Genomic DNA, 27,592 nt, shown 5'->3' with positions numbered 1-27,592 from the left:
AAGCAGGCCTGGGCAATGCTACTACTGCGGCAACATCCCTCTCCAAAGGGAGATATGAATTCCCTATAAACACCTTCCAGTTCGCTCTCACATTCTCTTTCCCAGGTTCTGACATTCTCATCCGTCCTCTGCGTTCTTGGGTTCCGTCTGTGACGGTGCTGCGTTCTTGGGCAGTAAGCATTCGGCGGTGCTTCTCTACTTCCCCTCCTCGTTGAATCGTTGGAATCTGTCATTCTTTTCGAGAAGCCTGTTCTTGGTCCGCTCCATGGCGGCTGACTGGCAACCCGAGTGCCTCGTGCCTCAGAACCAACCGTCCCTCGACACAGTCGGTGCTCATTCTGATCGGGCTTTGCAGAATACCTCTGGCAATGTCCAGTCATACTCTGATGCCTTGACACACGATCCCGGCCGTGAAGAACACCTCCAGCAGTTGGCTTACAAGTATCCCCATCCTGTCCCTCACCATGTCCCGACTGCGAGCATGCACCAGCAAGCCGTGGCTGCGCGGCTTCATGCACGCAAGCTGAGACGGCTTCACTCCGTGGGGCCCAATGTAGCTCCCAGACGGGGTCGAAGCTATCTCAAGTCCCAAAAGTATTTGGAATATCGGGCACGTCCTCGACGTGACACCGGTAAGGATGGTGAACCTGTTTGGTCTGATGAATTGGAAGATGCTTTCCAGCAGGGTAAGTCATGCAGGTTTCAACTGATCTATACATGACATTGACAACATGGTGCAGCTCTCGAAGCCAATCCTCCTATGGGCCGACGAAAGTGGTCTGAGAGAGGAAAATCGTATGGACGGAACGAGCTGATTGCCGAGTACATCTTCAAGTTGACCGGCAAGCGAAGGACCCGGAAGCAGGTCTCGAGTCATCTCCAGGTCCTTGACTCGTTTCTGAAGGGAGACCCCGACTGTGAGTCTGTGAATCAGGGAAGCGGTAGCATCATTTATTAATCCAGATGATGTACAGGGGAGCGACTGGTCCGAGAACAGTCACCGGAGCGGTCAAGTAGCCACTCTTCATCATCGGGCCCGAAGTGGAGGACGTCGATGGACCACCCCACTGCCTCTAGTCACTATGGAGCCCACGCTCATCCCTCCTACCACGATCCCATGAGGTCGTCGATGCAATCCTATGGAGGAGACATCCCTCCGCCTCACTATACCCTGGGCTCCAACTTGCAAGATGCCGGAACGAAGAACATTCATGGCTTCAGTTTTGACATGTGGGTGAGCGCGCCTCAGCAGGCCAATCGCATTGACAAGGCTCTTCATGCATATACGCGGCTGCAGGGTGATCTGCATCACCCCATTGCGCCCCCAATGCCTCTGGAGAACGTCAGCGGGTGGCGCACCTCATTTCCTCACGTGTCCTCACTTCTTGACGACCTGAATGGCCCTCTCGATTGCGATATCATCATGCTTGAAGTCAACTTACAATTGATGACCGACTTTCCTCCGTCGGGCTCGCGACTCGGCATCCAACTCGACCTTGATTTTGGCCACCCCACTGCGGGAGATGTACTTATGGTGAACCAGATGGAGAACTGGACCTGCAGCACTCGTCTCTACGAAGATGGACGGGAACTGTGGGAGACCTACCATGACCTACCCAAGCCCCAATCAACCAAAGTCAAGCCGCTCTTTGAATCTTCCTGGTGGGCACGGCTCTTCACTGAGCTGACCCAGGACAAGCGCATCGCTGAAGACTCGGGACAACCCGAATCCGTCCATGCCACTGACGAGCGCACTCGCCGCTTCTTCCGCTCCTTGTCTGCAGTACAGGAGATCAGAGCTGTGCCTCCCAGCTCTCGGCGCCTGTCGAACCAATTCCAGGGCCACCACGGCGAGGAGAGCGAGCGCATGGCCATATTGGTCTGGAAATTCCGCCAGACCCGCCCTGGTGAGGTTGGCACGACCACCTGGCGCCGTCTGGTCCCGCCTCCGGACCGCACCATAACCAACAGCCCGCGGCAAAGCTCTGGAGTTGACCTTCCTCCTCTCTCCCTGGACTCTATCCTCCTCAATAAGCCCTCTCAAAACGTCTACCAGGCGCCACAACCCCAAGACCTAATTCACCAGGGCCAGGCTCAATCCCAATGGCCCATGTACCAATCCTCCCACGACAACGTGGCTAATATGTTTAATTCGTCGGGTAACCTCGACTTCATGACCTCCATCACCAAACCCGAGGACGGCCTCGGTGACAAAACAGCCGTAACCTCCGTACTGGATTCATTCTCCTCCAGCCTGCCCAACGAGACATCCCAAGCCACCAGCCTCAACGTCTCGAGCAGCGGGCCGATGATGATGAACATGCACGACCTGCCTCTCTCTCACCCGAGCATGGGATATCAGATGAGCCACGATACAAGCCAGTACGTGCCATCGCATCAGCACGGCGTCAATATCCACGACAGCAACAGTGTCCTGAACGGCTTTTTCCCGGGCACGCAATCCCTGGACGAGCTGAGCCACGGCCAGGCATCATGGGGCGCCCATTCAACATCCATTTCCGGTGACGTCGGTGCCGGTGGCTACCACCATATGCCCTTCCCGACCGAGCATCAAGTGCCCGCCTCGCGCGAGTCGCAGCAGCCGCACCACTTCGATGGCCTCATGCCGCCGGAGGATCTGATGGACAAGATCGTCGGACGCATGTCCAGCGGATCCAACATGCATGGGGCGGGCCCCGAGCATGCGAATGCAGGCTACGCGGATAATGGACCGGTGGACACTGTTTAATGAAGAAAAAGAAGAAAATTATTGGTAATGATAATCATATTTCTGGAAGCAATGTACCCTTATACCTGTGACTTTGTCTCTTTTTTTCTACTATTCTACTTTTACCCTTGGGGCATGGAGTGGCGGAGGCGGAGTTCAAGGTGTTTCAGAGCTCCGTGTCCAATTGAGATTCTTCAAATCAATTCCACAGTACTTTGAACAGGATAAAATGATGCTTTTAGCCGCCGATCGTTTTAGCCGGCTTCGTTGTGGGGCAGCGGGGTTGCATTGATGCTACGGTGAAACGAGCCGCGCACTTTAGCCTGCAACAGTACGTAGCGCTGGTTCCTATGTGTCTTTAAAGAATTGGAAGCCCGCTGTTACTTTGTTTTCTCAAAATCCTCCGCACTCGGTCAGGCTGACTCTCTGGCACGCAAGTTTGGAACTACGTACTGACAGGTCTCCAGCGATTCACATACAAAATGACTGCTCCTACCGTTAAACTCTGCTCCGGCTACGACATGCCCCTCGTGGGCTTCGGTCTGTGGAAGGTGAACAACGACACCTGTGCGGACCAGGTCTACGAGGCCATTAAGGCCGGCTACCGCCTGTTCGACGGCGCCTGCGGTATGTCTTCTTCGGTTTCGTCACTCACGCAGTCCGTCGGTAACTAACAATTCCAAAATCAGACTACGGCAACGAAGTCGAAGCCGGTCAGGGTGTCGCCCGCGCCATCAAGGACGGCCTCGTGAAGCGCGAGGAGCTGTTCATCGTCTCGAAGCTGTGGAACAGCTTCCACGACGGAGATCGCGTGGAGCCCATCTGCCGCAAGCAGCTGGCCGACTGGGGCGTGGACTACTTCGACCTGTACATTGTGCACTTCCCCATCTCCCTGAAGTACGTCGACCCCAGCGTGCGGTACCCGCCCAGCTGGGAGAACGAGGCCGGCAAACTGGAGCTGGGCAAAGCCCCGATCCACGAGACCTGGACCGCGATGGAGTCCCTGGTGGACCTGAAGCTGGCACGCAGCATCGGCGTTAGCAACTTCAGCTCACAGCTGCTGATGGATCTCCTGCGGTATGCGCGCGTGCGTCCTTCGACTCTCCAGATCGAGCACCACCCCTACCTCACTCAGACCCGTCTGGTGGACTTTGCCCAGCGTGAGGGTCTTGCCGTGACTGCGTACTCGTCGTTCGGTCCCTTGAGTTTCATGGAGTTGAACTTGAAGGAGGCGCAGGACACCCCGCCGCTCTTTGAGCACGATGTTATCAAGGGTGTTGCTCAGAAGTACGGCCGGACTCCGGCGCAGGTGCTGCTCCGCTGGGCTACCCAGCGTAAGGTCGCCGTTATCCCCAAGAGTAATAACCCTACTCGTTTGGCGCAGAACTTGAAGGTTACCGACTTTGAGTTGGAGGGCAGTGAGCTCGAGGCTATTAGTGCTTTGGACAAGGGTCTGCGCTTCAATGACCCCATTGCTGTAAGTTGGATCCTTTTTTTCATAACACGGACTCAAATACTGACATTCTCGATAGTACGGCCTTCCTATCCCGATCTTCTAAATGTTGCATTAGATCTTGGTCTGCTTTGGAGTAGCGCGGGGGCAGGGAAACTCTCATGTATTTTGACGAAACCTGACTTGACGATATCGCACGACTTGTGTGAAATGAATAGAAACAAATGAACATTTTCAATCCATTAGCTTTTCATGTAACCATAGAACAAGGTTAAGCGACCGGTGTATACAAGGTCAAATGCGAGGAGCGGACCTGCGGCAGCCGTAGACCGTGGACCATTGATCATCGATCGACACTTTCCGCAACTCCAACCTCCAAAACCACCTCGAATGCCCGCAATGGCGACCCCCGGAACCGCAGCCAAACTCCTCGGGCGCGTAGCGTCGCAGGTGTACATAAAGACATTTCCCGCTCCCAAGAACCTGAGCGAGCGCCGGCAGGTTCTCGCATCGCTGCAGAAATTCGGCGAAGTGACGACCTTCCTCAGCCTAAAAGTGAGGCACTCTACAGCTGCATCACAAACACCGCTAACCGACCCAGTACCAATCCTCCAGGACAGAACTCAAAAACCACCGCCCAATCCTCGCCATCTTCGACTCCGGCGATGCGGCAGACCGCGCGCGCGCCGCCTCGCCGATAACCGTCACGCTTCAACCCGACTCCTCCGCGAATTCCTCTTCCACCAAGGCCGAGTCACAACCCCAGACGATATCATGCACGATCGAAGCATCCATGCACGACCACGATGCGTCGATTCAGCGCAACCCGTTTCACGGGACGTACGGCACCGTCTCGAAACATGGAACGATCTGGCAAGATATGATGGGTCCGAAGTCTCGCGTGCCGCTCAGAGGACTGGCGGATGTGCTGCAGTCGTCTAGAAAACACTCTGTTCACCATGAGAGCCGGTCGGGCGAGGAGTCAGAGTTGTTCAATGACGTGAGCAGTTTAATAGGGCTTTGGGAGGAGGGGATGCAGAGTGCGGAGACGAAGAAGGAAGACAAGGAGTCGGAGACGGAGACGGAGAGGGAGAAGGAGGAAGATAAACCAAGAACTGGATTGAAGAGGGTATCTCGGCAGATGCAGAGGAAGGAAAGCGAAGATGAGAGTGACTCTATGCCTTGGGAGCGTGGGTATTGAGGCTGCTCTGTCTCTGCCTCTTTCTCACGGCGAACCCTACACAAGTGCAAGGCTATGGCCAGTCAACGTTTTTTTTATATATATTTATTAAGAAGTTTCATGCTATATACCCGAATTTACGAATCTTAGAAAGGCTTTGGTTTCTTGTATCCTTGATCTTGTACTAAGAATATCTCGCGAAGAAAGTGTATACAGGCTGCAAAGTTGGCGCACGCATGACTGATTTCGTTTCTCATAGAACATCCATCCCAGTAGCGAATGATAAGACATCGAAAACACCGTCGTCATAATCTCAGTCATCATACTAACATCATGGTAACCCCAACGCCTTAAACACGTACGTAATCTACAGGCAAGTCAGTAATGGAACTCAACAGCAGGTGGTAGGGTTCAACATACTCGCGTCAATCTGAGCAACTTGCGGCAATGTCAACCGCACCTTATTCCGATATACAGCAGGCCCGTTCATCTGCAACGGGTTGCCTTCAAAATAGACGGTTTGCAGCTTTTCCTTATCCTTCAGCTCGCGCTCAACTTCCTCGAAGCTGGAAAGCTTATTGTTCGATGCCCAGACCTCTTCCAGGTTCTTGAGAGTGGATAGGTGCTCGAGGTGCTCGACCTGGTTGTTGGAGAAGTCCAGGACGCGCAAAGTGGTGTTCTTTTCCAAACCGGAGAGGTCGGTCACGGCGTTATGGGAGAAGTAGAGCTCTTCAAGGTTGGGGAGGTTGGAGAGCCCTGTGAGGTTGGTGAGACGGTTGGATTGGATGGAGATGATGCGGAGGTTGGTTAGGGAGTCGAGGTTCTACCGGTTGTTAGACTTCTCCTTGCTCTTTCGATCTTGGGTGTAAAACATACCTTCATCTCTGTAATCTTGTTCTTGCCGAGCCAAAGTTCCTCCAACGACTTGAGGGTGTCCAGGTTCTCGATTTCCTATACACCATGTCAACCACCCGTATCTTGAGACTCCGTGCAGGTACAACACACCCTAATACGATTGGCCCCAAGCTCCAAATTCCGCAGCTCAGTCAACCCCTCTAACCCTTCGATCTTGGAGATCTTATTCTGCACGAAGAACAGGTCCGTCAATTTGGTAAGATGTGACACATTCTTGATATGCTTAATCTTGTTAAAGCTGAGGTCCAAGGTCGTCAGGTCGAATTCATCGAGGTTCTTGATATGCGAGATGAGATTATCGTAGAGATCGAGTTCTTTCAGCGACGCGGCGACATTGGAGGGGAACTCGATGCGAGTTATTTCGTTTTGGCGGAAACATAACCTCTATCCTGGCAGTCAGTCATCTGCGACGGCGCTCAAGGCTTCATGTGTGGTTCCTCCGCGATTCCTCGATGCCGAGTCGCATCGGTTCGACATTCAAGCTACCGGGGACACGGAGAGGGACGGGGGTATGAATATACCTGAAGCTTCGAAAAACGTTCCAGGCGCAGCGCGGGAAGGGACTTTATGCGCATGTGAACCAGGTCGATCTCCTACAAGATTAACAGCACATGTCAGCCACCGAGTAAAGCAAAAAAAAAAAAGAGGAGAGCGTCGCAACACGAACCTCTGTGTCTAGATCCTCATCTTCCAAGAGGTCTATCAAGCCATCAGCTAACTGTATCCTACTGTCAAGGTCGCTGAGCCTCTCGAATCCTTACCCTCGTCCGCGTCGATCTCTTCCACGGGCGGCGCATCTGGGTCGGAGTAGTCCGAGTCCTCTAGGGCCTCGGGGTTCGTGATGACAGCCTTAGGCTCTACCCGTAGCTTGCCGTCCCAGCCTTCCTTGTTCTTCATGATGGCGCGGCGTGAGGTGGTGCTGGTTTAAAAGTGGCGGGCGGTGGAATGTTACTGCGGGGAGCTTTGGTGACCGAGGATCCGCGATGCCTGAATATTCAGTAAAGTCGCAAGCTGCTCGGTTTCGATTGATTCGGTGACTTAAAACTTCAAGTGATATCATCTGGTAGAGGGGTAGAAACGTGAAGTCTGGCTACATCATCCCAATGTGGACTAGAAAGCTCAATGCGGTTTCCGTCCGCCTCCATCTCAACCAAAGTACGGCCATCTGCGAAACGAATTCTAGGAATCAAAGTCACGCGCCAAGCTACTGTGTATTCTTGATGAGATTTCTTCTCAAAGACTATATACAGCATAGAAGTGCCGTAGCCGATCAAAAGTCATGTACATATTGCAGGTGGGAGTCAATCCAGCGATATGGTTCAGGTTCGTCCCGCGGCAGCATCGAGAGAGCGGTATTAAGAACGCTGCACGCAGGTACGCTTCCAATGGAACGGAGTCTCGGTGCGAATAATAACGCACGATCTTCTCGCTGGCCAACTGAGATCGGACTTGGCAAGGTAGCAAGACAAAGAACAGGGGGACAAAAGACAAGGGGAGGGATACAGCGGGAACATGATAACCAACAGACGCCTGCGTAATGCATCGGAGAATGCGGACTGGGGCAATGACAACAAGGAGAAACCAGGGCGCGGCAGGGAATCAGTGATAGGAAATGGTGAGGGCAAGGCTCGCTCGGAGCGTAGTCAGATAAGTAAGATCACAAATGCCGGTGGCTCGAAGAAACAGAGAAGAAAAGATGCCAAACTGGATGTGGACTATCCCATAAGAAGAAGACAACAGATGCAACATATGGGCCATGACCCGGAGGGGAACCAGTTCCGTTCTGGGCCAAGGGAGCGTCAGAAAAGGCGAAGGATGGGAGAATGAAAAAAAAGGAAGGCGGATACCCACTGTAGGGGAAATGCTGGAAAGGAAGAAGCTTTTTCTCGCACCAAAAACACAAAAGAAAGGACTCGCTCAAAGGGGAATCTGGGGGAATCTCAGGCGTAAGGAAGATCCGGAGGAGACATTCACAATGTGATGTCTAGGACCATGCTGACATCTTGGACTTGCGCCCCAGCAAGATCCTCGAGAACAGGAATGAGGTCCAAGAGTTCGTTGTCGTGTGCGTCAGAGAACCAGCTGCTGATAGGTATCGCGTGTTGAGGGTGGAAGATGTAGGAGGTCGGGGAGTTGTCAATGATGATGGTTTCCCGAAGGTCACGGCCAACTTGCGAAAGGTCCTACATAAAGGTTAGAGGTGAGTAGGGTTGGGAGTGACGGAATAAACCAACCTTGACGTAGTTCCCCTGGTGGTTGTAACAGCTCTCTCGGAATAAGCGGTGATGGACAACGTTATGAATATCCAGTTGGTCGAGCAAAGGGTCACCGTACTGCAAATCGACGAGTCAGCGATTGTTATGTTGGCGCTCATCAAAACAGGGCGTCCCACCTTGGAAACTGATGCGGTAAACACCACAACCTCATACAGCTCGCCAACTCTCTTCATGAACTGATCCACACCAGGCCGCTTGATGACATAGATGTTATGATACTGTCCTTCAATCTCCACTGGGATGGTGAAATCGGCACGCTCAAGGACCTGAGACAAAAGTGAGTCGACACGTTCGGACTTTTGAACCGAGCTCTACTTACCTTGAAGCTACTGTGTACGAGTGTTTCGTCGAGATCCAGGACCAAGCATTTCCGGTCCTGCATGTGAGGCAAAGGCGGCGGAAGCAGCCATTGCTGTTCTCCCGCATCGCTGGGGATCTCAAGAGCAGGCGGCGGCGGGGGAGGAGGCAACACGGCCGGAGCTTGCACGACATCCTCTTGGTGTGAGGTCTCTTGACTCTCCACAGCCTTGGCCTTCTCCGAAGTCGGCTCAGTTGCTGCGGATTCTTCTGTCGCCGCGGCTTTCTCATCGGTTCGGTGGGTCTCCTCCGTCGTCGATTCAGGTATTACACCATTCGCAATCACACCTGCTCCTTCGCGTTCTTTCGAGCTCGTCGGTGGGGCGTCAGAGGAACCAACTGCTGCGGAAGTCCCCTCGCCTTGCGCCTCGGCGGCAGCGGTACGCTCCTCTTCCTGAGGGTGAGGCTGATCCGCGGTCACTGGCATGTTCGCTTTCTCGTCCAAGTAAGTCGGGTCCCTGGATTCCGCCGTGCTAGAGTCACCAGCATGGGCTTCTGCTTTATCGGAAGTTGGTAGTCGGTTTGAGGCGGGGGGTCGCATGGTGGTCCTTTTAGGGGGCAGGGCCGAGTCGTCCGTATCGACATCCGACGAAGAACAGCAACTGAGGAAAGAAAGAAGCTTGGAGCTCTTCTTCTGCTGAGGCTTTGAGGACCCGTTCATCTCAGTTGTGCTCGGCGTGTTCGTGTCCTGTGCCTTCTCGACATTTGCCACATCCTGCGTCCGCTGCGACCGCTGACTACTCGCACGACTCCGCTCCTTTCTACCTCTCAACATGCTCACTTTGGATCCTCTCCGAGAGGATGTCCCCTGCGTCGGTTCTTCGGTCTTCTCTATGGTCGATTGTTTATCCGCCTTCGAGGACATTCGCGACGGGATTGGGATCGAAAGATGGCGTTTCTTAAGTGTACCGGAGCCCCCAGTGGCCTCTGGGGATTTCGAATCCGGTGCAGCGGACGAGGAAGCCTGCTGGGAAGATGCGCCGGCGTTTGCTTCTTGAGTCTCAGCCCCATCAGTGGTGGGCAGGTCGGGAGGCGACTCAGGGCCTGGATTTACCGAACCAGGAGAGTTAGCGACCGAACATTTTTGGAAGCCGAACGCAACTATGAGCATGCGCAGAGACTTACCGGTTGAATCGGCGGGTTCTGGAGAAGGCATGGGTGCTTTGCCCGCGGACTCGGGAACAGACGAGGGTGAGAGGTCTCGCCCCGTGGTCTCTCCACTCATCAAGGGTATTGGCGTTGGCGGCAGCTCACAGGCAACTATATGCACATGCAACGACAAAGAGCAGGGGGTGCGAAGCGTTCAGAAGGCAAAGGAACCTCCAAAAGCAGAGAGCGCGGCTAATAACGATGTCAACATACGTCTCCTGGGTCGGCAAGCGCCCTGGATAAAGGTCGCACATACCACCTTTGGCCCCAAAGGTACCAACAAGAATCACCACACACCAAGGCAGTCGGATCCAGCCCAAGCAGAGAAGCAGAAAGCGACACGAATGATGCTTTTGGGGAGGGGAGAATGTTTAGCTGAGGCGAGAGAGGAGTCGGGGATGTCACGTGGTGCTAATGTGACCGGGCCCATTTCACGCCTTTTCCTCGTGCTGTGATTTCCTGCTTTCACGCGCTACCGCACGCCCTCAGCGGCTACGCTTTCACCGTGCATTCTCGCATTTTCACTGCATTGGGTTCCGTCATCGGAGTTGTGCTGGTTTGTGCTACGTGTTGCCATCAATTCCTGGCCCTTTGTTTTATTTTTGTTCCCATTCTCGGGGCCATGGCCACCTCAAGGCAAGTCCTGTAGTATGAGGGTCACGGACTTCGAGGGTTTGACTAGCGCAGGGCCTGGACCAAATACCGTGTAAAAAAACACATTCGTGATCACCGCAAGATCGGATCAGGGTATCAGCGTCCCCCCACCGGACGATCCAGCAGGTGTGCCCCTTTTTTGCATCGTGGACGGGAACTACAGTATGCCCTGGGCCCTGCTGGTACCACCATTGGCGGATTAAAATGAACGCGAGCCCGACCAATCTTAGTGTAGGGTGTGATTGGAGTAGATGCAAATGGGAGCCAATCGTCAGCAATGAGTCGGGGAAGCTTCGGGGGTTGATTTGACCCGATGACTCGGGGGATGAATAGTCCTGGGGAATCAGTACAGTGCTGTCAGCCACCAAGCACATGAGCCGTAGGTACTTAGGACTCCCGCTCTTCCGTAACTCTGCAGTGATCTGCCATGTTCCCCTGTGGAAATGAGGTGTTAGCTGAAGTGGGTCTGGTTCTGCATGCGCTTGGTCCTCGACATCTTGCTAGGGCCACCCTCTTTCCATATCCTGTTTGCTGTTCGCGACAGGCTGGACCTCTCAGCTTAATTTGCGAACCCTTTCGGTGCCTCCTTCTCTTGCCTTTCGGGTTTCTCGGGAACAAGCCCTTGTAGGACTACTTTTTGAGATATCTCAAGTAAACAATCATAGCGATCTCGGGATTTCCGACCGAAGACCGATCACGGTTCTATATCGAATAGTAAACTCTGGACTAATTCGCATGCATGGGAAAAGCTTAAATCTATGATTGCACGTCTATGCGGAGTATATGACAACACTTAGCACACTTTTGCCTGGTCAAATTTCCCCGGATCTAGACATTGCAGGCTTTCCTGGGCCTCCTGGGTTGGGGTACACAGACAGCTCCTATATACCTACAGATTCCCAGGTGCTGAATTTTCATACCCCTTTTACCCTTTCCGGAGCATTTTTCACGGACATGGATAGCACATGTTTTGTGGCTGGGTGTTCTGATCGTTGCGGCAGATAGATAGAAACATATTCCGCTGGGGTACCATGACAGCTACTCGATGTACCTGAATTTCCAAGACCGTACGGAGTATTATCGACGATTTCAGACCAAATGGCAACTGAAACACCGAATTGTCAATAAATAGTGAAACGAAACTCTGCGCAGCTGAAGCATCCAATAGCTGCCAGATTTGTTGCAGGCGTGCTTCCAACGGATACTCCGTTAAACACTTCCCTCGGGGTTAATCGCGACCGGTCAAATAGTACTCTAGTAAGTAGAATAACATGTAGCCGTCAAGAAGTCCATATAGTAGAGGATAAGAAGGAAAAATAGTCGCGGTACTATATCAGTCGGATGGCTATACCTTGTAAGCTTACCCCGGGCACGTGCCTTCTCCGCAATCCCGAGGTTCACATGAAATGATGCAACGCTCCCTTGGCTGCCCAGGGCTCTTCATTCTTCCTTCAACTCACTACTCTCCACAAGCCGGTCCCTTGTACCGCTCATGGCCTACAACCATCGTTAACCAACTGCCGCCTGGGCAACTCGTGAGACGAAGCCTAGATCTGGCATCATGGCCGCCCAGTCGACACTTCGTCGCCCGGAGGACCCTCTCCTTGCGCTTTACCTGCACTATTCAGAGTTGATACGCTCTCGGGTTAAACGAACTTCGAAAAGCACCCGTCTCGTTGCAACGATTTTATTGCTTCTATCGATCGTCGGCTCAGGATATGGAGGATACAGCTGGCTCCGAGAGCGGGCAAAGGACCGAGCGCAAGGTCGCCGTTTGCTGCGTCGAAACTCGGGCATCCGAGGGAAAGATGGGTCTCGCACCATCTATGTACCATACAAGGGGTCTCGCACTTCGAAGGTGTTGATTCATCCGACCAAGCCGACCACCTTTGACGCCCATCGCCGACTGTTCCTGAACCCGCCAGTCTCCGCTCGAAGCAGGGAAGAGGGCGCGGCCAGCCAGATACCCCCACCGACTACAAAGCCCGGCTTGAATCTGGCCTTTTTGCACCAGTTCCTCAGTTTGGGTAGTATCATGGTTCCGCGATGGGGAAGCAAGGAAACAGGCCTGCTTATGAGCCATGGTGTCTTTCTCCTGCTGAGGACATATCTCTCGCTGCTGATTGCACGGCTGGACGGTGAGATTGTGAGAGATCTGGTCGCCGGTAAAGGAAAGGCTTTTTCCTGGGGCATCGTCAAGTGGTGTGGCATTGGCACGCTCGCATCCTACACAAACGCGATGATCAAATTCCTGCAGTCAAAGGTTTCAATCGCCTTCCGGACCCGACTGACGAGATACATTCATGACCTCTATCTAACCGATAATAACAATTACTACAAGCTGATGAACACGGACGGTGGTATTGGCCAAGGCCCAGACCAGTTCATTACACAAGACCTCACCCTTTTCTGCTCGGCAGCTGCATCGCTGTACTCTTCAATGGGCAAACCTATGGTGGATCTGTTTGTATTCAACTATCAACTTTACCGCTCGCTTGGCCCTCTTGCTCTGAGTGGAATCCTCACTGGCTATTTCAGTACGGCTGTGGTGCTCCGGAAGTTGTCACCGCCGTTTGGAAAATTGAAGGCAGTCGAGGGCAAGAAGGAAGGTGACTTCCGCGGCCTGCATTCTAGACTTTTGGCCAATGCCGAGGAGATCTCGTTCTATGGCGGTGCCGATATCGAACGACTGTTCCTGGTCCGGAGTTTCAAGGACTTGCAGCGTTGGATGGAAGGTATCTACAGCCTGAAGATCCGATACAACATGCTCGAAGACATGATCTTGAAATACTCGTGGTCCGCCTTTGGCTACTTGGTGACCTCCTTGCCGATCTTCCTTCCCGCCTGGAGCGGCACAGGAGGTGCTTCGGAGCTGGCAGACATACCGGAGGAAGGAATGGGCCGTGAGCGCGACCGTATGAAAGACTTCATCACCAACAAGCGCCTCATGCTTTCGCTGGCCGACGCAGGTGGGCGCATGATGTACAGCATCAAGGACATCTCGGAACTTGCAGGCTACACTTCCCGCGTCTACACTCTCATCTCCACCCTTCACCGCGTTCATGCCAACGCCTACTATCCACCACCGGGCGCACACCCTGAGCTGTACTCTCTCGCCGACGCCCAGGGCACCACCCACAATGGATTTGACGGTGTCCGCCTGGAGCAGGTCCCTATCGTGGCACCTTCGATCTACCCAATGGGTGGTGACGAGCTCATCGAGCAGCTGTCATTCATCGTCCACTCGGGTGACCACCTTCTTATCTCCGGACCCAATGGTGTCGGCAAGTCTGCCATTCCCCGCATCGTGGCCGGACTGTGGCCCGTCTATCGCGGACTTGTCAGCCGGCCCCGAGGATTTGGCCTTGACGGCATCATGTTCCTTCCCCAGCGACCCTATCTGAGTGTGGGTACTCTACGGGATCAGGTTCTCTACCCTCATACCGAGATTGACATGCATGAAGCTGGAGAATCCGATGCTAGCTTGCAGAAGATCCTGGATGATGCGCACCTGGGCTACTTGCCATCGCGTGAAGGTGGATGGGATGCTCGTAAAGAGTGGAAGGATGTTCTCAGTGGCGGAGAGAAGCAGCGCATGGCAATGGCCCGGCTGTTCTACCACGAGCCCCGGTACGCGTTCATTGATGAAGGTACCTCGGCCGTCTCTTCCGATGTCGAAGGTCTGCTGTATGAGCGGGCTAAAGAGCGTGGCATTACTCTGATCACCATCTCCACTCGTGCATCTTTGAAGAAATACCACACCTTTAACCTTACTCTGGGGATGGGAGATGAGGGCGAACAGTGGGAGTTTGAGAGAATCGGCACTGAGAAGGAGAAGCTCGGAGTTGAGAAGGAGCTGCAGGAGCTGCGCAAGCGTCTCGACAAGGTCGACGAATGGAAGCAGCGCCGTGAGGAGATTGAGCAGGAACTGTGCAAGGTTTGGGCTACTGAGGGAGAGATTGCGCCCCCACCTTATCAGGAGGAAGCAGACGAAGCGGAGGAAGCGTCAGTAGAAGAGGTTTCTGAGGCATCTGTTGAAGTAACCGCGAACTGAACTGAAACCTAGATGTGGCTATGATTTCCCTTCTTTTCATCTTGTGTATAGGAGCGTTGATTATGTTTTATTTGCCAACCATTTGTCGAATGCAAGCTCGACCAGATGCTACAACGTAATTCTACCGGATCTCACTGACCGCCTAAGAAACACTATAGGCCGACTAGGTTCACCGCCTGCTGAAATAGCAGTTAACTCGACCACACGTGATCATCTAATGGATGAACACCGTCCTTCCATCACAATATTTACCTTGGCTCTCATCACTTCTAAATCATCATTTGAGACGTGTTGTTGCGATTTGGCTTCGTGGTTTCGACCTGGCTGCGTCATACTCATTTCAGGGGCGCCAGTGCCCCGCTACTAGACGCGTTTAATCGAGACTCAGTCGCGATATCAACAAGATGACAAGCAGTGACGATGAGAATCTAGTCGTCATCCCCGTGGCGGACTCTTTGAGTGACGGGGATGAGGCCACGTGGAGACTCGACGATCCTCAGTTCAAGTACCGCAAGCTCGACGACACCAGATGGCGACTGCATCTCGCCCAGATGTGGGTCGAGAGGACCGGTGCCAGTGAGCAGGGTAAGCCATAGTGATCTCTTTTGCTCTATTTATGTTGTCTGGCTTCCTGCAGCTTGCATGCTGTGTATCGAATCCCAAACATATGTGAGCCGCAAAGAGCTTCTCTATCAGCCGCTTATTTCACGGTTGATTGCGACCTCTGCATTTGTATTCACTTTCATGTCAGCCATACAGCCCCACTTGACTTGTATGGCTTTGATCCAAACTGAAACGGCCTCTTTGCTTTCATCCTTTTCTTTGTCTTCTCATCGGTGACGGGGATTACGTTAACATTGATACTAGGCGTCACTTATATCCTGGAAAAGCTTCCTGATGGCTATGGTCTCTTTGATCGGCCTCGTGGTTCTAATCCCAGCGAGGTGAGTTTCGTGTATATTTGCCTCCAGGCTACCTTACTCATATAGCATCGCAGCGAGATTCGTTTCTCTTTGGACACCCCAGCGGATTCTACTTCCAGTCACGCCTCGCCTTCTTTCCACATTTCTACTGGCTGATGACCAATCGCGAGGGCACATGCGGATGTGCAAACTGCGCAAGAGCTGCAAGGTCAGCGGTGCCTCGAAAGCGTAAGTCCCGAATATTTGCCGCGAAAGACCCCGATGCATTCTCTGACAGGCATGCAGGTCGCACCAAGGCCGAAATGTTGATGGCCAAGGGACTACCCGTCCGGACAATCCACGAACTCAACCCCAAGTACCCTTCTGATGAAGAGGGCCCTGACTACTGGCGAATCCACATCATGGACATGAAGGAGAAGGGTGCGGTCGACGAAGAAATAAATCACCGTCTCAATATGGACTGGGCGCTGACGCATGAGCAACTCACGGATTATTTCGTCCGCCTGACCCTCCAGGCCTCTTTCATTCCCCGTCGAGGCGAGGTTGTCTTGTGGACTCCCGACCTGGATGGCACCCTGGAGTACAATGCCCAAGCCAAGTGTTTTCAAATCAAGCATGAAGATGGCTCCTGGATCGGAAGGCCTCAATGGCGTGCCGGAATTGTCACCCAGGTCCCGGAAGAAGAGTGCAACTTCATGGACATCTTCCGGCTCACCAAAAAGAAGAACGATCTGATAACCTACTCTGGGTTCCGTGTCGAGACACTGGTTGACCCACTCAGTGATGAGAAGGTGTACTCACACCAGTATAAATACGTTCCGCTGAAAAACATCAAGCCGTTCGGTGCTTATGAGCAATTCCTGTGGCCCCTGGCCCGTGAACAATTCCACCCATCCATTGAATACGCCTTGACAACAATGGCGTCATGGAGTTTGCTGCATTACACCAAGCTCAAGGGCACTTGGCCCGACGCCAATCTTTACTGCAAGGGGATCTGGATCGGCCACGAGCTACTAGCCGTCAAGGACGTTGTGCGGCTGAAGCCGCTCGGGCTGACCGCGGACATAATGGAAGATATAACCAACACGACAAAAGACGAAAAAGTCACAGACGTAATGGTCATCGAACAAATCTGGCTCTCACTGGAAGGCTGTATCGACGACCCCAAGGATCCCCAGTATGCAAGATCCTATCAGCCCTACGTTGCAGGCAAAGTGTATACAGTGGACCCAAAGCGACTCGACCGTCCGATGGGCTTCGATCGGGATAAGCTGCAGCGGTTGACCGACAGTGAAGTCGACATGACGTTCCAGTGCGTCGGCATGCAAGGCTACGGTCCGTGGTACCGCATGGCAGGCGGGCGGCTCTGCGCTGTAACGAAGAACATGCTTCTGGGTCGATGCTACGAGCCCGAAGCGGCGTACCTTCATTTCGGCACGTTCAAAGATCTCGGCTACGATCTGCATAGTATGCTAAGCGGCCGAAGATTCTCAGCCCATGCAGACACGCGCATCCCAGAGGGAGTAAACTGGTTCTGGGGCGACTACCGCGCCGAGACGCTGGGATTGGCTACGATGAACGGCGTGGAGGTTGGTCCTGCTGCCGAGCAACGTGAGAACATGCCGAGGTGGCAGGCAGTTCTGCGTATCCTGAACGACTGTGCCCGTGGTGGCGATTTGAGGCTTGCGTTCAAGGATCCCCGAGAAGATGAAAGTCGAGGCCCTGGTCGTCCACCGAAGAAGCATTTCGCAGCGGGTAAACTCGTTAGCACGGGACTTGGCCAGAAGGCTGAGAGCCTTGATGAGGAGACGGAGGAGTATGCCGAGGGGCTAAGTGGGAATGTCTCGGAGATGGAACTTTCCGGGGAACAGTTGACTGCGTCTATTCCATTCCGTGAGAAAGCGGAGGAAGAGATCGACGACTCGGACGAATAGGCACATGAGCCTCGAAGTCAGACGCTGGTGGCGCGACCTGGTCGAAAAGCAGTCTGCTGGTGCAGTGGCCAAAGCCATCTTAACGAATAACGATTCCACATGTATAATATCTCGATATTGCTACCATCATTTCACACATTTACGATATCCTTCCACACATTTACGTTGAAACACCAGTAGTAATCACTGTAACCTATCCTTACTTTAATACCTAATAATTCTTCGACACAACCCCCCTCGCAAACTCAGCAAAAGTCAACCCATCCTCAACCTCTTCACTAAGATTCGGCTGAGTAAACACAGCCAACGTATTCCTGGCAATCTTCGTCCCAGCCGGACACTTAGCCCCCTTGACAAAATGCGGCACGGCCCTGAACTTGCCCCGGGTAATAAGCTGCAACGCCTCACCAGTCTGAAAAGCGAGACAATCCTTAGGAATATTCACCTTGACGATCTCACCCGTGCGCGAGCTAATGTACAATCCCGCCCCTGGGTCCGGAGACTGTGGAAGTTCGGTGAGAACGAAGTCAGGCGAGGACGGGTCGGGAATTGGTGGGGAGGCAGCTTCGTCGAGGAACATTGCCGAAGTGAGGCCGGTAAGACAGCCATGGTCGACGTGCGTTGCGCACCAGTCGTCGTCATCTTGATCCTCTTGGTTCTCCGAGGTCGAAGGGAAGTAATGCAGTAGCCGTGCTTTGGTCGTGAGACTGGTCTTTACGACGCGTTGCAAATACCCGGGTTTATAGTCGTCAATATTAGCTTCTGCGTAACGATCGCAAGCCTGTGCGACGAGTCCCGCCGTGTCAATGATCAGTCCGCATAGACTCTCAATGCTGCTTCTGAATGTCGGCAGGCGTGAGGGGGACGGCCAGATATTGGGCGCCGTGTACTGGGGTAGATCGGGGAAACCCTCAGCTGGAGCGCTTTGCAGAGAGGGGTCCTGATAGAAGGCACAGTTGACGTAGTAGGAGCCCTTGAGGGTGTCGAAGGTTCCTGATTTGAGGGTTTCTTTGCCGCAGGACCAGCCTACTAGGTACTTGGACTCTGGGCTCTCGAGGGATTCTATTGTGGATTAGTCTTAGTGCTGACTGGGGAGATATGGGGGTTAACGCACCGAGTTCGGACTCGGGGAGGGCAGCGAGGTAGGATGCATTGGAGAGGACTTGTTTACGCAGCTGGACAAAGTTCTCTGGAAGGTCTTTCACGACGATGATGCCCAGCGAAGAGGGACCAAAGGCTTCGGTCAGTGTGTCGAAGGAGACGGTCCCTTTTATGAATTAGAGCGGTACTATAGAGATTCGAGACTTTTTCGTACCATTCTCAAGTTCTTTTAAACTCACAGTGACCGCCTGGCCCACGGATATCTTGGGAACAGTCATGGTGGTTGAAGATGAAGATGTTTTCTTCCCCGCTTCACCTTAAATCGGACCGCGCCGATAAGCCGACGGGTACCGACGGTCAACGGTACTTGGAATTACATAAATAAGATTGATTGAAGATGCAAGAGTAGGCACCGTTATTAGGCTCATGCTATTACTATCGTACACTAAGACTAAATGCAAGTTACTCGCTCGCGCCAGGGCGTCTCGTAACAGCCCTCAAATTACCAAACGGCAAAACATCGCCAATGCGCTTCGCGCCCGTAAACAACATGACGAGACGATCAATGCCGCATCCCCAGCCACCGGTAGCAGGAAGACCCCACTCCAAAGCCTCGAGGTAGGTTTCGTCGATCTCGCTAGGCTCATCGGCAGCCTTGGAGAAGCGCAGCTGGTCCTCGAACTTGCGGCGCTGCTCGAAAGGCGAGTTCTCTTCTTCGTAGGTGTTGACGACTTCCTTACCCTCGATGAAGAGCTCGCCGCGCGCGGCGACGATTTGTTTGGTTATGGGGTGGACGAAGGATTTGGAGAGTGGGGAGAGGCATTCGGGTGGGTTGGTGATGAAGGTGGGATCTATGCATTGGGGTTCCACGTAGACGCTGCATAGTTCGTCGAGGAGGCGTGGGAGAGTGGCGTTCTCGGGGAGTGGGAGGGAGAGTTCATGGAAGAGGTCGCGGATCTGGGAGAGGGCGTCTGAGGATGTGAGGTCGGGCAGTTTGCGGTTAATTTGTTCTTCGATGCCGGTGATGAAGTCGATACGGCGGAAGGGAGTGGTGAAGTTGACAGAGGTGGGATTGAGAGTACCTTCTTTGTTAAACTCTCCGATGTGTGCAGCCATTCCGGACAGAAGGTTCTCGGTGGTGGTCATCAGGTCCTCGAGGTTAGCGTAGGCCTGGTAGAACTCGCAGGTGGTGAATTCGGGGTTGTGCGTTTTGTCCAGCCCTACAACTCGTGAGCTTGATTCTTCATCTGCGATGCATATCATCATACCTTCATTTCGGAAAGATGGTCCAATCTCAAAGATCTTGTCGAATCCACCCACCACCAGCCGCTTCAGCCACAGCTCCGGTGCAATTCGCAGAGACAGCTGACGCTCAGGAAACTCGGTGGCAGCAGTGTAGAAAGGGCGTGCAATCGCACCACCGGCCACAGACCCGATGATAGGAGTGCTGACCTCCATGAACGACCGATCCAAAAAGAATTGGCGCAGATATTGGACCACGGCAGATCTCGCCCGAATAATATCCTTGGTCACCGGGTCCGCCAGGAACTGGACATGGCGAGGGTACGGCGAGGTTTCGTGCGAGGCATCGTAAACAGGGACATCGTGCAGACAGGGTGCCAGCAGCTTCGGTAGCTCTGTTGCGTCGACGGTGAGCTCGCCTCGACCCGTGCGGTGTGGTTTACCAGTTACAGCTGAATCGGTCAGCAATGGCTCGTGCCAGAGAACAGCAAGACATACAAAAGACATCACCACGGCGAAGTAGACGATACAGTTTCTTGAACTGGGCAGGCTCGATGCCCTCCAGCTGGCGCTTGTTGCACATCACCTGGAGCTTGTGGCCATCTTGGACGATATCGAAGAAGATCAATTTGCTTCCGGCAAGTCTATAGGTACGAATTCTTCCTAATACTATCTAAGTACAGAGCTTTTGGACAGGCTGGGCGACTACCTACCAGAGACGACCACCGTATCTTCTACTGATTCATTGTCGGCGAGTCCATTGTACCGATCACGGAACTCAGCGCAACTTAGTGTGCGCTGGTCCACGGCTAGGCGAGGATAGGGCTCTGCACAGGCATTTTTGATTTCCTGCACCCGTTCCTGGAATGCCTTGCCTGGGGAGGCCGAGCTAGCAGCTCGCGTTGCTTGTATTAGTCGGGCCGTGAAGGGGCTCTGTATTTGGGTGACACGTAGTCCTGCACTGAACATCGGGTTAGCAATTGCTCCCAATAACTGCATAATCACAATTAAGAAGAAGTGTGGAGAGATCAGAAATTATTCCAAGTCCGTTCATGTGCCCGAGAGCATCAACTGCAGCGGTTCTGAAGCAGATGGGAGAAATCATCATAGAAGGGGGAGACAAGCAATGAAGATAGAAGAAATAGCAATAGCTTACCTTTTGAAGCCGAGGCCTAGAGCCCTGGGGCGAATTGAATGCATGGAGAGTGAAAGACACTCACATTGCGCGGATGAAAAGGAAAAGGGAAAAAAGCGAGTGGGAAAGTGGAAAAACTCGGCGTAGGCGGAGAAGGCCCAAGCTCGGCGACCTCAGCCAACTTCGGTCCCGTCATCGTCCATCTGCACTTCCATCAACACCTTTGGTACGTTTTTCCTCCCCGGTCCCCTTGGCGATTGATATTAATCGTAATAGATACAAACTCCATCACATTCACAATGTCTTTCCTTTTCGGCGGCCAGCCCAAGATGTCCTCGGAGCAGAAGCTCGCTGCTGCCGAGACCGAAGTTGACATGATCGCGGACATGTTCAACCGGTAAGCGCTTCCTGAATTCTTTGTCCGATTGCTTCCATCACTAGGATCCCTATACTTTAGCCACTCAAGAATCTAACATGATCTCCCAGCTTGAACGAGTCCTGCGCCAAGAAGTGCATCCCGACCGACTACCGCGAAGGTGACCTCAACAAGGGCGAGTCCGTCTGCCTCGACCGCTGCGTGTCCAAGTTCTTCGACGTCAACATCAAGGTCAGCGAGAAGATGCAGGGTGATGCCGCCCAGAAGCAGGGTGGCGGTATGGGCTTCATGTAAACGTCGACATGAAGCGCTGGATCGGGTTGACCAGGCGGCCTTCCTCCAATTGAACGGATCGGTTCGTGCTAGCCACGTTCCAGATTGTTCGGGTTACCGCTTGCGAATTTTCTTGTTTTGTTTGGTGATGGATCAATGTTTAATACCATCGCGAGCTGGGCAGCGAGGAACGCCGTCTATCTTATGTACAATAGGAACAGGGGAAAATAAAAAAGGACATATCGTACAACCGTGTTCACATTACGCCGCGAAGCCAATCGATCGTCGGAACCATGTCATCCAGGAAATGCTGTGCTCTTCCTCGCCTTGCAGAAGACCCTTGATTCTGGTTTCCACGTTGACGATGTGTCGTTCAAAGTCAGTGAGCCCTTCTTCCATGTCCTCCACTTTTGATTCGAGGACATGCAGTTCGTAATCCAGCTTGGCGCCCAGCAACTCGACGCGTTTGACGCCGTCGCTAAGATGAGATTGCTCGTCCGATAAAAGATCGCTGGATCTTTCGCGTAGTTTCTGGTAATCACCAAAGCGTTCCAGATAGACTGAATTGAGCTCCTCGTGGCGCTCGTAAAGCCTTTTATTAAGCCCGTCGACCGCATCCACCTGTCGCTCGACCCAAGGAACAGTGCGCTCGCTTAATTCAAGGATCCGAGAGCTGAAAATGCGGGCGTCAGAGGCAAGCATGTCTTCTTGCCCAAGGGCCACTTCAAGATTGGTGGTATCTTCCACCAACGGTTGATCTCCCAGTGGTTTCCAGTTGAGAACCACCTCTTCAACATTACTGAAGGAAAGGTGACGCGCACACCGATCATCTCGACGCTCGTTATCATTCTCCAGATTTCGGAGATCTTCGCAGCTTTGTGGTCGCCTGAGAGCCATCAAGGCTAGACCCGAAACCGGCTCATCTCGATCCTGACCTGGTTCACTCGAAGCTGCGGTTGACCGAGACCGCATGCGCTCTATGTCCGACGACTCATCGTCCACTGTTTGGACGGGCTGCAGCTCCGCAACCTGGTCGGCCTCCTCTGGGTGTGGTTTCGGCTCCATTTCTGCCGGGGCAGAATCGATGTGAATTTCAGGGGCCTTGATATCAGCCCCCTCGTCAGTAGGGGCAGCGGGCTGATCATCCGGATCATCATCAGGACGCTTTTCGGCCTTCCCATCCGCTTCAATGCTAGAGCTGGTTTTTATTTTGGAAACTGATACCTCCGTATCGCTGTCGATATGTGGATGGTAGGCGGCATCGTGTGTCAGTTCCGAACCTTCTCGAGAGTGCTTATGGTGATGTGAACGCAGGCCCGGCAGCCCGACTGCGTCCTTGAAACGGCCAAGGCCAGCCCGAGCATCAGAGACTCTTCCGCTGACGCCTTTTTTGCGGTGGTCTCTCTCTTCTGCGACCAATGATTCAGGAGCCTTCCATTGTTTGTCAAGGCCAGTGGCAACACGCTCGGCATGCAAGTCCTCTGTCGATGGTTTCTTCCGACTCGTCCAGACATAGCCACCTTGATCGTTGGTCGTAAACATCATATTTGCATCGGTTCCTCTGAAACCAGCTTGCGGGCCGCTCTTGCGCGGTTTTCCAAGCCATAGCCACTTTGCCCTCGATCCATAACAGCACTGTACAAAATTATCCAGATCGAGGGTCTCGACGTCGGCAATGCCACCCTTCTCGCGTCCACGCACCATCCCCATGACCATCTCCCCTCCTTGGCCACTCAGCTCCGCCATGGTTGACTTGACGGCGTCGGTCCAGCCCTCGGCATTCGCAGCCTTGGCCGTAACGCGGCGTAAGCGTTCCAGGGTCCGCCGGTCCAGTCTTCGTGACTTGTTCATCTTCTGGGACTTTTGGAACCCGCCAATCCCTCTCTTCAGATTATCGATGTCAAAAGAATCCTTTCCGACGGGCGCGCCATATGTGTTTAGTCGATTTCGAGCGCCTAGAAGCGTTCCCAGGAGAGCGGCCACGCTTGTGGGCCCCAAGGCACCGTCACTCGGTTCGATATTGTACAAATCGGTGCCGATGTCTGTCCACCAGTCATTTACGGCTGCCTCGGTCACATCACACAGCAGCCCATCCACGAACTCAGGAGCCAGTTTGTCGAATACCATCAAGGCAATCTGGCACTGCTTGACCAGCTCAATGACAGCGTTATAGAAAGGTACTCTCTCGCTCGTCCGATATAGCTGGTGAAACTTGGCTTCCGTCGCTGCTGTCGGCGGTTGTAGTTTCAAGCCCGCGCGACCAGCACAGCCGAGCCGCTTCAGGTTCTCATTTACAATGAAGTCCTCCCTGTGTTTTTTCAAGTCGCCTTCTGGGACCGGGATCACTGTCAGAGCAGACGGGAAAGAGTTCAGGTCCGTGACCATAATCGTGCCCAGCGTAGTCTCCTTCTTTCGGGCGTGGTATTGCTTCATGGCATCGAAGTACATTCGCAATCGAGGCGACCATGTTGTCTCATCCGTCGGAACGCTAAGCACACCCACGATCACTTTATGTGACGGGTCACCCGTGTAGGTCGAGATGATGAATGTAGGATGAATGCGCGAACAGGCCCATTGTTCAACGATGTAGATCTCGTAGCCCAGCAGGGTCGAGCGGCGGTGGAGTACGTCGGTGGAGGGATCTTCTTCGAGATATTGAAGGGCAACCGGGTCGGTGAAGACGAGTCTCTGATGGCCATGTGGTATCTGGCGGTCAGGGCCGTTCGTGTGGGAGGCGGGGTTTCCCCTGATGCTGTCGGAGGACATGGTGGAGTCGCGCTCATCGGGCGCAGGCGCAGTCAGAGTGTTGGCCTGCATGACAGCTGCGTATTTTAACAACAGGAGTAATGTAGCCCCAATGAATCAGTTTCATCCACGGCAAAGCATTTGGGCCACACAAGCCCGCTACCTCACGCTCGGCTTCAAGTCAAACCACCCAACTTCGATCCTCCTGTACGGCGAGTCAGGTAGGGACAACAGGAGCATACCCTGAAAAGGGCTGTCGAGGCATATTCCAGTCACAGGTAGACCAGTGAGTACGTCTCTACAGGCCAGATGCGAACATATGCAAGCTTGTTGAACCCTCGGAAGCCTGCCGAATGGCCGACGTCACAGGGAAGCGGGCGGTGAGTTGGAATTCGGAGATCTACATCAGGCACCACTGGTTAAACCTAGTCCAGGGGCAGAGTCACGGCTACAAGGCGCAGGGGGGTCAGCGCAGGTGTCTGACCAGGGAGGACGAGACTACGTGATGCACTCCTTGGTAGGCACTCAATTTTTGAATCAACACTAGACCCTGCCGAGTCTCACTGTCAAAAGGTTCTACAGACATGACGCGAAGTCGCAGCATCTAACATAACGCGAGGACGTAGAGAAAAGATAGATCCGAGCTCTTCTCTACAGGCCACCAACCTGGGTGACAACAGTAGTGAAAAGAAGACCAGGACGATGCTCGGGCCTGGGGGCACAGCGAGCATCAGTCTGACTCGATGACCGAAGCCAAGGAGAGCAGGGCAACTTGTTTGTTCAAAAATTCCCAGACGATCCCGAAGGACCAACTGGAGTGGTCAGTTTGGTAGTTTTCAACTAGCAAAAACACGATCTCGGATAATTCCTCACTGATACGTGTAAAACCCGTGCACTAGGATAAAGAAGAAAAGAAAAAACAAGAGGAAAGGCGGAGCGGGTACGGGAATATTTATACGAAGGACCCACGCTAGCGTAAGCGAGACCCGCTCTTGTCACGTGAAATGTCCCCGATGAGTCAGGTCTCATTTCCTGTCCCAATCGAGACTAGCACACTCTGGAGCTCTCCGCGCAATGGCTACAGACCGTGTTCGACCATGCAGCGAAATGCTGAACCTTGGAATAAGTGGTATTGGTGCAGCTACTGTGATGCGGAGTAGTCGTCCTTGCACCCCTGGTTTACACACTTTTGTGCACATATTACACATCGTAGAGGGGTAATCTACATGATCACGTGCCTATGGCGTAGGATCACCCGCCGGAACAGCTCAACCTCCGGGTGACCACGGCCATTGTACGTCTTAGTCGACACAGCTCTCTCAGCAACCTACACAACACCCATGCAGTACCATTTGGTCTTGCTGGGGCTCCTGCACTTTGACTAGAGAGCCCACATTCGGCCCCCTTCCCCATCCTCCTCCATATGGACACCCGGACTGGTCGGGCGGTAACCTCATCGACTCCGCATTGAGTCCCCGCTGCCTGAACCACCATGGATTTAGTCCAGAAGGAGCATGACAGGCTCCAGAAGAGGCTCAAGGCCTCTCAGGGCATTAAGAATGTCCAGTCTACAATAGATCTACTACAGCACGCTCGGGATGCCATTGCTCAAGGTCAGTAAAGCCCTTTTACGGAATTGTCCGTAGCGCGCCTAGTGAATGGCTCAAAGTATCACTCACTGACTCTTCTCTTATGGCTTAGACCCGAACCAGGCTGCCGTCACTCTTGCTAAACTCCAGAACCCTGTCAAATCATCATTTGACTTGATCAACGACAGCCTGAAAGAAACCCATAGCAGGTTCAACAAGTACACTAAGTCTCTTGATAAGGTATTTGACTTTCCTAGTTACTGTTTCGGCTTACCCAGCTCACAAATTGCCTCCATCAGCTCTTCAAAGACCGACCCCTTCCCAGCACAGAACATGATGTGCTCTCCGAACAAGAACACCTCATCGACCGCGCAATCGCGATGCACCTTCTCCGTGAGGGACAGTTCTCCGTCGCAGCCACCTTCCTGTCTGAGATTCTCGACAAGAAAGCCATGGTTCAAACCTCCGAGTCAACCTCCCGCTCGACAGACCAGGCGGCGATCGTCTTTGATATCGACGAAGTCCCCTCCGACGAAATCCGCAAGCAGTTCGGCCAGATGTATTACATCCTGCACCAGCTGAAGGAAGAAAAGAACCTGCTTCCCGCTATTGAATGGTCGCGCGAGAATCGCGAAGCCCTGGAGGCACGAGGCAGCAACCTGGAGTTTGAACTATGCCGCTTGCAGTTTGTCTGGCTCTACCACGGCGAGGAGCACGAGCACGGCAATACCCCGGGTGACGTCAAAGCTGCGATGCAGTATGCACGTACAGAATTCCAGGGATTTGCTCCGCGCTATCTGCGAGAAGTCCAACAATTGATGGGCGCCATGGCCTTCTGTCCTAACTTGCGAGATTCGCCTTATGCGAGCATCTTTAACAACCCATCGGCCTGGGACGATGTTGCCCATTTTTTCACCCGCGAGTTTTGCTCACTTCTGGGCCTGTCTGCAGACTCGCCTCTCTACATTGCCGCGACCGCCGGTGCTATTGCTCTGCCTACTCTGCTGAAGTTGCAGACGATCATGAAGGCCAAGCGCACGGAGTGGACCAGTGAGAACGAGCTTCCGGTAAGTTTAACCTCAACAGAATACACAACTTACAATGCTAACCCACTCTCAGGTCGAGATCTCGCTGCCGCCCTCCTACCTCTTCCATTCGATCTTCGTCTGCCCCGTTTCCAAGGAGCAGGCAACCGACGAGAACCCTCCGATGATGATGCCATGTGGGCACGTCATAGCCGAGGAATCGCTGCGTCGGCTCAGCAAGGGCAACCGATTCAAGTGTCCGTACTGCCCTAACGAGAGCCACCCTAAGGATGCCCGAAAGGTTTTTCTGTGACGACCTGTTCTATTCTTGCTTTCTCTCTTTCGTTCACGACATTTGGGGATTTCGGATCCCTGGGACACACATGGACTGGCGTTGGGAATGGGCGTTTCACCCGGGGAAAGGTTGTATGTAGTTAAGGCACATGTACATGCTCAGCTGTTTTTCTTTCATTTCCCTTCATT

At 53.3% G+C, this 27,592-nt stretch overlaps 12 protein-coding genes across 12 annotated transcripts; 7 read left to right on the top strand and 5 right to left on the bottom strand.

Moving 5' to 3' along the window:
• Positions 1 to 265: 265 nt before the first annotated feature.
• Positions 266 to 2,749, top strand: abaA (transcription factor AbaA; the record flags this gene model as incomplete). Its single annotated transcript, XM_058448457.1, has 3 exons — positions 266 to 686; positions 741 to 917; positions 975 to 2,749. 3 exons carry the CDS (start codon positions 266 to 268, stop codon positions 2,747 to 2,749), a joined length of 2,373 nt encoding a protein of 790 aa, XP_058313868.1.
• A 461-nt stretch (positions 2,750 to 3,210) lies between these two features.
• N7498_001393 (uncharacterized protein) lies at positions 3,211 to 4,287 on the top strand (the record flags this gene model as incomplete). Its single annotated transcript, XM_058448456.1, has 3 exons — positions 3,211 to 3,355; positions 3,418 to 4,205; positions 4,261 to 4,287. The coding sequence occupies 3 exons, from the start codon at positions 3,211 to 3,213 to the stop codon at positions 4,285 to 4,287; spliced, it is 960 nt and encodes a 319-aa protein (XP_058313867.1).
• A 293-nt stretch (positions 4,288 to 4,580) lies between these two features.
• Positions 4,581 to 5,382, top strand: N7498_001392 (uncharacterized protein; the record flags this gene model as incomplete). The annotated part of the gene is made up of 2 exons (XM_058448455.1): positions 4,581 to 4,736; positions 4,783 to 5,382. 2 exons carry the CDS (start codon positions 4,581 to 4,583, stop codon positions 5,380 to 5,382), a joined length of 756 nt encoding a protein of 251 aa, XP_058313866.1.
• A 329-nt stretch (positions 5,383 to 5,711) lies between these two features.
• On the bottom strand, positions 5,712 to 7,173 carry N7498_001391 (putative protein phosphatase PP1 regulatory subunit Sds22; the record flags this gene model as incomplete). The annotated part of the gene is made up of 7 exons (XM_058448454.1): positions 5,712 to 5,728; positions 5,782 to 6,184; positions 6,238 to 6,312; positions 6,367 to 6,660; positions 6,798 to 6,869; positions 6,944 to 6,975; positions 7,038 to 7,173. The coding sequence occupies 7 exons, from the start codon at positions 7,171 to 7,173 to the stop codon at positions 5,712 to 5,714; spliced, it is 1,029 nt and encodes a 342-aa protein (XP_058313865.1).
• Positions 7,174 to 8,131: 958 nt separating this feature from the next.
• psrA (putative general stress response phosphoprotein phosphatase Psr1/2) lies at positions 8,132 to 10,401 on the bottom strand. The gene is made up of 6 exons (XM_058448453.1): positions 10,315 to 10,401; positions 10,035 to 10,250; positions 8,872 to 9,953; positions 8,669 to 8,818; positions 8,511 to 8,609; positions 8,132 to 8,459 (listed from the first exon to the last, which is right to left on the bottom strand). The coding sequence occupies exons 2-6, from the start codon at positions 10,132 to 10,134 to the stop codon at positions 8,247 to 8,249; spliced, it is 1,644 nt and encodes a 547-aa protein (XP_058313864.1). The 5' UTR covers positions 10,135 to 10,250; positions 10,315 to 10,401; the 3' UTR covers positions 8,132 to 8,246.
• Positions 10,402 to 12,273: 1,872 nt separating this feature from the next.
• On the top strand, positions 12,274 to 14,766 carry pxa1 (putative peroxisomal ABC transporter (PXA1); the record flags this gene model as incomplete). The annotated part of the gene is made up of 1 exon (XM_058448452.1): positions 12,274 to 14,766. The coding sequence occupies one exon, from the start codon at positions 12,274 to 12,276 to the stop codon at positions 14,764 to 14,766; it is 2,493 nt and encodes an 830-aa protein (XP_058313863.1).
• A 404-nt stretch (positions 14,767 to 15,170) lies between these two features.
• N7498_001388 (uncharacterized protein) lies at positions 15,171 to 17,623 on the top strand (the record flags this gene model as incomplete). Its single annotated transcript, XM_058448451.1, has 4 exons — positions 15,171 to 15,351; positions 15,634 to 15,710; positions 15,764 to 15,917; positions 15,975 to 17,623. The coding sequence occupies 4 exons, from the start codon at positions 15,171 to 15,173 to the stop codon at positions 17,621 to 17,623; spliced, it is 2,061 nt and encodes a 686-aa protein (XP_058313862.1).
• Positions 17,624 to 17,834: 211 nt separating this feature from the next.
• On the bottom strand, positions 17,835 to 19,002 carry N7498_001387 (uncharacterized protein; the record flags this gene model as incomplete). The annotated part of the gene is made up of 3 exons (XM_058448450.1): positions 17,835 to 18,685; positions 18,738 to 18,890; positions 18,939 to 19,002. The coding sequence occupies 3 exons, from the start codon at positions 19,000 to 19,002 to the stop codon at positions 17,835 to 17,837; spliced, it is 1,068 nt and encodes a 355-aa protein (XP_058313861.1).
• A 184-nt stretch (positions 19,003 to 19,186) lies between these two features.
• N7498_001386 (uncharacterized protein) lies at positions 19,187 to 20,965 on the bottom strand (the record flags this gene model as incomplete). The annotated part of the gene is made up of 4 exons (XM_058448449.1): positions 19,187 to 19,944; positions 19,993 to 20,418; positions 20,465 to 20,629; positions 20,680 to 20,965. 4 exons carry the CDS (start codon positions 20,963 to 20,965, stop codon positions 19,187 to 19,189), a joined length of 1,635 nt encoding a protein of 544 aa, XP_058313860.1.
• Positions 20,966 to 21,400: 435 nt separating this feature from the next.
• Positions 21,401 to 21,771, top strand: N7498_001385 (Tim10/DDP family zinc finger protein; the record flags this gene model as incomplete). The annotated part of the gene is made up of 2 exons (XM_058448448.1): positions 21,401 to 21,498; positions 21,588 to 21,771. 2 exons carry the CDS (start codon positions 21,401 to 21,403, stop codon positions 21,769 to 21,771), a joined length of 282 nt encoding a protein of 93 aa, XP_058313859.1.
• A 240-nt stretch (positions 21,772 to 22,011) lies between these two features.
• On the bottom strand, positions 22,012 to 24,567 carry N7498_001384 (putative Sin3 complex subunit (Stb2); the record flags this gene model as incomplete). Its single annotated transcript, XM_058448447.1, has 1 exon — positions 22,012 to 24,567. One exon carries the CDS (start codon positions 24,565 to 24,567, stop codon positions 22,012 to 22,014), a length of 2,556 nt encoding a protein of 851 aa, XP_058313858.1.
• Positions 24,568 to 25,852: 1,285 nt separating this feature from the next.
• N7498_001383 (ubiquitin-protein ligase RMD5) lies at positions 25,853 to 27,444 on the top strand. The gene is made up of 4 exons (XM_058448446.1): positions 25,853 to 26,108; positions 26,197 to 26,324; positions 26,384 to 27,151; positions 27,204 to 27,444. The coding sequence occupies exons 1-4, from the start codon at positions 25,988 to 25,990 to the stop codon at positions 27,420 to 27,422; spliced, it is 1,236 nt and encodes a 411-aa protein (XP_058313857.1). The 5' UTR covers positions 25,853 to 25,987; the 3' UTR covers positions 27,423 to 27,444.
• Positions 27,445 to 27,592: the final 148 nt, after the last annotated feature.

The sequence above is a fragment of the Penicillium cinerascens genome (assembly GCF_028974065.1).
Source record: "Penicillium cinerascens strain IBT 15544 chromosome Unknown contig_16_segment0_segment0, whole genome shotgun sequence".
In the NCBI taxonomy this organism is placed as follows: domain Eukaryota; kingdom Fungi; phylum Ascomycota; class Eurotiomycetes; order Eurotiales; family Aspergillaceae; genus Penicillium; species Penicillium cinerascens.
The sequence above is the reverse complement of the archived record's forward strand: the minus strand, read 5'-3'. Positions and strand labels throughout refer to the sequence as shown.